This window comes from Sarcophilus harrisii, chromosome 3 (assembly GCF_902635505.1).
Source record: "Sarcophilus harrisii chromosome 3, mSarHar1.11, whole genome shotgun sequence".
NCBI lineage: Eukaryota > Metazoa > Chordata > Mammalia > Dasyuromorphia > Dasyuridae > Sarcophilus > Sarcophilus harrisii.
Window position 1 is genome coordinate 596,458,754 of NC_045428.1, and position 8,450 is coordinate 596,467,203.

General features: G+C 45.2%; 1 protein-coding gene across 1 annotated transcript; it reads left to right on the forward strand.

Moving 5' to 3' along the window:
• The first annotated feature begins 265 nt into the window (after positions 1–265).
• Positions 266–7,050, forward strand: LOC100934171 (kallikrein-15). Its single transcript, XM_023500079.2, has 5 exons — positions 266–308; positions 4,674–4,827; positions 5,502–5,785; positions 6,285–6,436; positions 6,705–7,050. Exons 1-5 carry the CDS (start codon positions 266–268, stop codon positions 6,855–6,857), a joined length of 786 nt encoding a protein of 261 aa, XP_023355847.1. The 3' UTR covers positions 6,858–7,050.
• The last annotated feature ends 1,400 nt before the right edge of the window (positions 7,051–8,450 follow it).

The window sequence follows — 8,450 nt, forward strand, 5'->3', positions numbered from 1 at the left end:
TCGGCTTGGCTCAGGCCCTTGCCTCTTCCCGGCCTCATTCGCCACCTCTGTTGAAGGAGGAGCTCGGAAGGGTTGGTTTCCAAGGGTTCTTCCAGCACCAATGTGCTATGATTTCAATAGCAATGATGTCTCTGGAGCTGGAAGGAGAGAGGGCTGGGAGCACCTGGGAAGGGGAGAAGAGGAAGGGCCCATTTCCTTTCCTCCACTCTCCAGCATTCCATTTCTCCTTCCTTACCCAGAGTCAAGGCCAAGGCCCTGACCCACCATGCATCGGCTCCTCACCTTTTTCTGCCTCCTGACAGTCACAGGTGAGAAGACGGCCTGGATTGTGTTTGTGACTGAGTCTGTGACCTGTGGAACCACACCTTCAGAGATGTGCAAGTGTGGCTGTGTCTGTGTGGTGGAGGCTGTGGCTGCCACTGTGGGTCTGGTTCCATGACTGTGACTGTTGTTGGTTACTGAGTCCCTAATTAGGCACAGTCACAGTTACAGAGATGTTTGTGACCTTATGTGTTCAAGCGTGTGGCCACATCTTTGTGACCTCACATGCTCATAGGATCATGTCAGAAACTGAGATGATAGACAAGAGGTTGATAGATAGATATGATGAATGGATTGTAGGTAGCAATAGATAAATGAGAGATTTTGAGAGATGAATGGACAGACAAACAGAAGACAAATAGATGGATGGATGAATGGATTAATGATATAGTTAATGATAGATTTTGAGAGATGGATGGATAGATAAATAGATAGGTGGATGGATGAATAGATAGATTTATGATAGAAATAGATAAATGATAGATTTTGAGAGATAGAAAGACAGACAGACAGATAGAGAGAGAGATGAATGGATAGATGGATGGTTAGATGGATGATTGAGATAGATGAATGCTAGATTTTGAGAGATGGATGGATGGATGGATGGATTAATGACAGATAAATTATAGATTTGAAGAGATGGATGGATAGATAGGCAGAGGAAAGGGAGCAGACAGACAGATAATTAGATAGAGACCGACTGGCAGATGGACAGATAGATGGGTATATTGATGATAGAGATAGATAAATGATAAATTAGGAAAGATTGATGAATAAAGAGATAGATGAGTAGATAGATGATAGAGAAAGATTTGGAGAGATGGAGAGAGAAATAGATATACAGATATCTATGTAAATAGATAGATGAATAGAGAGACAATTTATTAAGTACCTACTCTGTTCCAGACAATGAATACAAAGAAGAGTAAAACCAATCTGTGACCTACAAGTGTTTATCTTCTAGTTGGAAAAGACCACATGGAAAGGAGAGCTTGGAAGTATAGGGGAGTGTGATGGAGGACCGGGCCCTGCAAGGAAGGGCTAAAGGTCCCCTATCAGAGCCAAAGGTTCCAGGAGTGGAGTCCAAGCTTTTTGTGGGGAGGAGGTGGAGGTGAGGGTCTGAGTCAAGAAGATAGAGCCTGGAACTGGGCCAGGGAACAATAAGATTTATACCCCAAGGGACCCCAGACTCCATTACCCTCCTCATTATTCTGATGCCCAGAGTTGAAGTATTTTGTCCCAGATCACACAGCTAGGAGTTTGACCCAGGTCCTCTGACTCCCAATCCAACATTATTCCCCTCTTCCACCCGGCCTATCATACCCACAATTATGTACGTGAATGCATGTCTGTGATTTTGGATAACCACATCTAGTTTCTACTCATGTGTCTGTATTGATTTCATCTGTTTCCTTCTGCACTGTGACTGTGTATCCCTGCCTCTGTCTTAGTTCTTGTTGCTCAAGTCTGTGGTGTGTGTAAATGGGTCATGTAGACGACATTTGAAGACCTCTAGGGCCAGGTAGCTCACTATCCTGCGTGGCAGTTTGCTCCATTATTGGATGTTTTTTGAGTGTTGGGAACTTTTTCTTCACCTCCAATTGGAGTCTGCCTCCGCAAAAGCTCCCCCCTTGCTCCAGTTCACCCGTCTGGGGCAAAGCAAAACAAGCGTCACCCCTCTGCTAAGAGAGCCCCGTTAAAGACATGAAGACAAAGCCCCACACTCTGCAGTGCTTCCCTCTCACCCCCCACCTTCTTTTCTCTGTGCAGGTTAGCCCCAGCCCCTTCTATGACTTCATCTGCATTTTGTTCACAACTGGGTCTCTTTGGAAATAGGAAGGTTGTGAACAGTCTTTACCATTCAGATTCCCCATGTCCCTCCCAGCTCTGAGATAAAGGACAGCTCCCTTCCTCGGTGCTTCTCTGGCCCAGAGTGACCATGGGACATAACTGAGATTCTACCTTGGAAACTGGCTCCCGCCCCATCCAGCTATTACTGTTCTGTGCTGAGAGGCACTGGGGTGCCTGGGGTCAGTAATGCCTAAGTAAATCCCACTTCCGACGCATACTGGCAGTCACAAGACTTCTCTGGGCCTAAAGCTTGGAGCTTTATGTACCTCCTAGACCATGTGGAGGGAATTTGTTCATACACTAAGGAAATCATAGGCCCTCCATCTTCTGATGTGTGGGACTTTGGCCAAGTTCATGTGTTTCTGACTGCAGGCTACGTATCCCTGTGTGTTTCCCATGATCTTTTGTGCCACAGCCTTTCCTATATGTATGTATAAATGTAAGTGTGTATCTATATATGTGTGTATAAAGTCTTTCATATGTATATATACACACATGCCTATAATCTTTCATATATACATACATACACATGAATATATGCCTTCATATATATATATACAAATACATATTTCATATCTATAGTCTTTCATATTCATTATTGTGTATGCATGTGACAGATTCTGATACCATTGTCCAGGAAGCAGCATCTTGGATTTGGAGTCAGGAGGTCCCTTTTCTAGTGCTGAGGCTCTGTTCTACCTTTGTGATCTTGAGCAACCTTAATTTCTCACTTTGAGCCTCAGTTTCCTTCTTTGTCAAAATGTAGGGGAGGAACTAGCTGTTCTCCAAGGTTTCTTCTACTTACCACATCTTTTTTTCTATCTTCTATGATCTTCCCCAGCTCTCATGATACATTTTCTAAAGACTCATCTGTTCTTAAATTATTTATTCTGGCATCCCTCCTCACTGACATTCCATGTTCTAAGCTTCTCCCGCCCAGTTCTGTTCCAAGATCTCCCACAGGTCAGACATTCTGCAGCAGAGTCTCCGTGTCCCCTCCCATTTTGATGTTCTCTTCTCAGCTTCTCAGGACCCTTCTAGCTCTAACATCTTGTACGTTAGCTTCTCTGATACCTTTCAGTTCTAACATGGACTGGGTGCCCGTTCGTGGCCTTTTATCTCTATATACATTCATGTATATGGCACGTGGGATTCTGTGTGGAAGAACTGTCTGGCCTTATCAGGATATTGAAATTATTATCTCATGATAAGAGACCTTATAGGGAATGAGTCTAGCCCCTTCATTTGACAGATGGGGACTTGAGGGTCAGAGGTGAAAGGACTTCTTGGGGAGCTCTTTCCTGTGTACCACATTGTCTGCTTTTCCATGGCCATTCCCTTGGCTTTCTGTATCCCTCACCTGAAGTGACTTTGAGTGGGTATGACCACATCCATGTTTGGCTAAATTCAGAGTCAAATACGATCTTGGATATGCTATGACCATGACAAGCCATTTGTGTGCAAACTCATGGGGTTTGTACAAGATCTCGGGCATTCTGTAGCTGGCCACGTCTCTGTCTCTTTGTGCAAGAGTCCTCCTCAATGAAGGCTCTTTCCTTTCTGTCCTTCCTTCCTCATTTTTCTTTCTTTCTTTCTTTCTTTCTTTCTTTCTTTCTTTCTTTCTTTCTTTCTTTCTTTCTTTCTTTCACTATTTGCTGCTCCAAATACTGGAGAAGAGGAGCAAAGTGAAAAGAGGAGATCTGGGGCTTAGATTCAGGATGGGAAGCATCTGGATCTATGGGATGGGATAGGAAGGTGTTAGTTGGGAAATCTGGCAATAGCTTCACATGAAGACGGAGTTAGCAACCTGGATTCCTTAGAATCAGCCAGAGTCAGGATAAGCAAAAGTCCTTGGTCTTTATTCTTGGTCTTTAGAGGTAGGAGTGAATTGGATGGACACAGGATCTCCGCAACCTCCTTCTCCCTTGTCTACTGCCAAAGTGACTCTGGCTAATCTTACTCCACCCCTTAGTCCCTCCTATAATCCTCTGTATACACCAATCATTGAGCCAGCACAGGATAGTGGGACGGGCCATTTTCCAAGCATATGAAATAGGTAGTTAGCCTTAAGTGCTCGGTTGTCTGACCTCAGTGTATGAACTCAAGAGTTTCAGCCCTTTACAGCTTCATTATAAACCAGGGTAACGGGCTTTGAGGAGGAAGCAATGGTTTTTGATTCCTCATTTTGGGTCCCTAGAGAGAAAAAGGGGAAAGGAAGTAAAAATTGGATTGAGAGCTGTTAGGAAGTGAAGGGCTTTCCTTAAAAAAAAAAAAAAAAAAAAAAAAAAAAGGAAAAAAAAAAGCAGAGCTCCTTTTAAAAATAAATATGGCGAGATCTCTGGGACATTTCCGGGAAAGATGCTGGAAATCATGCCTTAGGTTCGAGGCTGTGGGATGTCCAGAAGCCACATCCCAAGTGCTTGGCTTTTTATCCTTGTGTGACTGTTCTGTGACCGGGATTTGTCACTGTCCTTACTGACCCCAGACCTTCCCTCCTCAAGTATCACAGGACAATGACAAGGTCATAGGTGGGGAGGAGTGTCGTCCCCACTCCCAGCCATGGCAGGTGGCACTCTTCGAAGGGAGTCGCTTCAACTGTGGGGCTTCCCTCATCTCCAACCAGTGGGTGCTCACTGCAGCCCACTGCAACACAGGGTATGGATACGGGTGTCTGGTCTCTAGTGGGGGGAGGGGGAGGGCAGATACCAGAGGATCTGGAGACTTGGGTCCATGAGTAGATAGAGATTGGGGACAGGAGTACTGGGTTCTCATGTTAGCTCTGTCTGCTGCTTATTGGCTGGGTGACCATGGGGAAATAACTGATCTGAACCTCAACTTTCCAATCTGTAAAATGGCATGGTTGGACTGGATGATATTGAAGACTCTTCCCCCTCTCTAATCTCATCTGCCTTGTCTATGGCCCCTGAGAAGGACAGTGAGACTCTAGGACATAGATTTATGGGTAGATGAGGTGGAGTGGATTGGGGGACAGAATTTGGGGGGATGAATTGTTTTGGTCTCCAAAAAGAAGGGCAGTATTAGGGATATTTAGGTTCCTGAGGTGGTATGTAGGAGGAGGTCAGGCAGGCTTCCAGGGATCATGTTGGGGAGATAACCAGGACTCCCTGGTCCCTTATCAGCATGGGACATGTCTGGGTTCCAAAGTCAGAGATGGGAAACTGCACTGGTCTCTTAGGGAGCTGGGACTTAGGAATGAGAGGGTCTGGAGTCCTGAAGGGGAAAGGGGATTTGCACTCACTGATCCCTAAGTGGGCCAGGCCTGGGGATTGGGGCCCGGCCACCAGTTGGTCACCTGATTTGTCTCACAGCAAGATACGGGTCCGGCTTGGGGAGCACAACCTCCGTTTGTGGGATGGAGTAGAGCAGCTGCGGGGAGTGGCCTACGCTTTCCCCCACCCTCGCTATGAGAAACGTGGCCACCACGATGACATCATGCTCCTACGCCTCAACCGACCGGTCTGCCTCTCGAACAGTATCCGGCCCGTGGCCCTGCCCACCCGCTGTCCCCGGCAAGGGGAGCAGTGCGTGGTCTCTGGCTGGGGTCTGGTGGCTGAATTCAAAAATGGTGGCCAAGGTGCCCAGGGAGACCGAGGTACATGGAGAGGAGAAGGAGGGCCCTGCAGATTTGGATGTCTGAGTTAATAAGATGCTGGAAATCAGGAAAGAGCAAGATCATTGGGGATCCCAAGCAGTAGAGGGGCCCGGACTTGGGGAAGGGAAGGAGCTGATGTCCACAGAGATTCCAAATTGTGGAAAGACCAGATAAATGGGTCACCCATGTTCAGAGTGGTTCAGTGGGAATACAGCTATTTGTAGGGTAGAGGATCCACCCAGCATACCTAGGGTTAAACTGCAAGTTTGGGTGATCAAATCCCCTGTAGACATAGACAAAGACTTCTGAGTCCCTCAAGTTAGGGTGAGCTATGGCCCTTAACTCTTAGGTCACAGGGAAGGGCCTTTCCTAAAAGTCCTGGGGCCTGAAATACTTTACAAAGGATCGGGATGATATTATATCCATACCTGGTTGGAGGTGTAGTCCTGGAGAAATGGGAGGGGACAGGAATGAGGTTTTAAACTTGGTCCCTTCCCAGCTGCTGCACCCAAAGTGAAGCTCCCAAACACTCTGCACTGCGCGAACATCAGCATCCTCCCGACTACTTCTTGTAACACGGACTATCGAGGGCAGGTGACAGATACCATGGTGTGCGCCGGCGTGGAGGGAGGAGGCACTGATTCATGTGAGGTCTGAGATCTGGAGCATCTGTTCGTCTGGGGAGAGAGTGGGGTGGCTAGTCTGTGGGGAAGGAAATGAGGATGCAGCCAGGAAGGGGTTTAGGCTTGGTGGGTTTGGACTTGAGGATGGAGTGGCAATGGGGATGAGGTAGGGATAGAGTGGTGATGGGCTTGGAGTTGGGCTGTTGGATATGGGGGGAGTGGGAGTAGGGGGTGAGGATGTGGATGGAGGAAGGTCACAATGGCAGCTTTCTTTTTGTTGCCTTTTCTTCACACAGGGTGATTCAGGAGGACCTCTGGTCTGTGGGGGAGCTCTGCAGGGTATCGTCTCATGGGGTGATGTCCCCTGTGATACCACGACCAAACCAGGGGTCTACACCAAAGTGTGCAAATACTTGGGTTGGATTCGGGATGTAATGCGGAAGAACTGAGCAGGATCTGTGCTCATTGGCAGCTGTTCATACTTCCCCTTTGGACTCCCTGGGACTTCTTCATGTCATGGAGCAAGACAGAAATCTGACCCCTTCAACTTCCGGTCCAAAGAATTGGAGATCGACCAAGAAAAATGCTTCACTTTGAGAACCTGGAGCTCTTCCCTAAGATTCTGTCCAAAGTTACCATGTAATCAAGAATATAATTTAAACCACTCCACCTGGTGTTTCTGTGTCTTCATGTCAAGTCACCAAGTAATAAGCAATTATTAAGCACTTACTGTGTGCCAGGCATTGTGCTCTGATTGAGGGTGGTGTGATCAGAGTGGATCAGATATAGTAAAAAGCTAAAAGAGGTAGAATTCTGGATAGAGTTAGGAAAAAGTCTAGTCTCAGACACTTAACTAGCCTTTGTGACTATAGGTAAATCACTTAATTTCTGTCTAGCTCAATTTCTTCATCTGTAAAATGGGGATGATAATAATAGCATTCCCTCTCAGAGTTGTTGCAAAGATCAAATGATCAAATGAGATAAAATTTTGTAAAGCTTTGTTAAAATGCTAAACAAATCCAAGCTATTATTGTTTGTATTGAGGCCTGAAAACCAGCCCTTTCTTTCCTATTTCTCATTATTTTAATTGCTCTTTGGGGCTAGGGGCAACCCAATGGGGTAAATACTACAAATATTATCCCTGTTTATCTCATTCTACCATTGACTTCTGCTCTTCTTTGTTCATCTCTTTTTTGTTGTTGTTAATCATTTCTGGTCTTTCTCCAGTCAGTCAGTCGTTCAGTAATCAAGCTTTCATTAGGCACTCACTCCACCAGACACCATGCTAAATGAGCTCGGGAGAATGCAAATTCCCATAGTTCCTGCATTCCTCCCTCCAATGCTATCTCCTCATTTCCTTCTATCCTTTTTTCAGTTTTCTCATTCATTTCCATCACTGGCTTATATTTAATTCTCCTGTTCACCTCGATTTCTTCTTATATACTTCTATTTCATTCAAAAAGCATTTACTTAGGCTCTGTGGTAAGTCTTGGGAATGTAAAATTACATACAGAATTAAATACAGAATGGTTCCTACCCTCAAGGAGGTCACATTCTCCTGAGAGTAAATCAGTGTATTACGTATAGTCTCATATATATATATATATATATATATATATATATGACTATATATGTAGTATATAAATATATAGCTAGAGAATAATAGTTAAAATTTACAATATGTAATGAGCCTTTGTTTTGGAGGCTTTCAATGACAAATAAGGTTTTTAAAAATTGATTTTCCTTACCCTTATTCACCTCCATCTTCTCCCTTCCACTCCCAACACCAATCCCATTTTTAATTTCTATTTTTTATCTTCCTTTCTCTGGCTTTTTATTGGTATGGTAGAGGTCCAGGGGAATGGTAGAGCTAAATATCCTTGGTTTCTGGGGCTGGGCACAGGCACCTGGCCAGAAAACCTAGTGAGAATCACTTCAAGTTGTGTGGGGGTTCAGTGTCAGATCTAAAAACAATCTTTGGACACAGATGTAGAGCTTGAGGTGTGAATGGGAAGAAAGGAGGAACCAGAAGCAGGAAATAG

Excerpts from the sequence above, each read along its gene's own strand:
- LOC100934171 (XM_023500079.2), top strand. The coding sequence starts at position 266 with ATGCATCGGCTCCTCACCTTTTTCTGCCTCCTGACAGTCACAG. Across the intron at positions 4,828-5,501 it reads GCAGCCCACTGCAACACAGG|CAAGATACGGGTCCGGCTTG; the intron begins GTATGGATACGG and ends TTTGTCTCACAG. Across the intron at positions 6,437-6,704 it reads GAGGCACTGATTCATGTGAG|GGTGATTCAGGAGGACCTCT; the intron begins GTCTGAGATCTG and ends TTCTTCACACAG.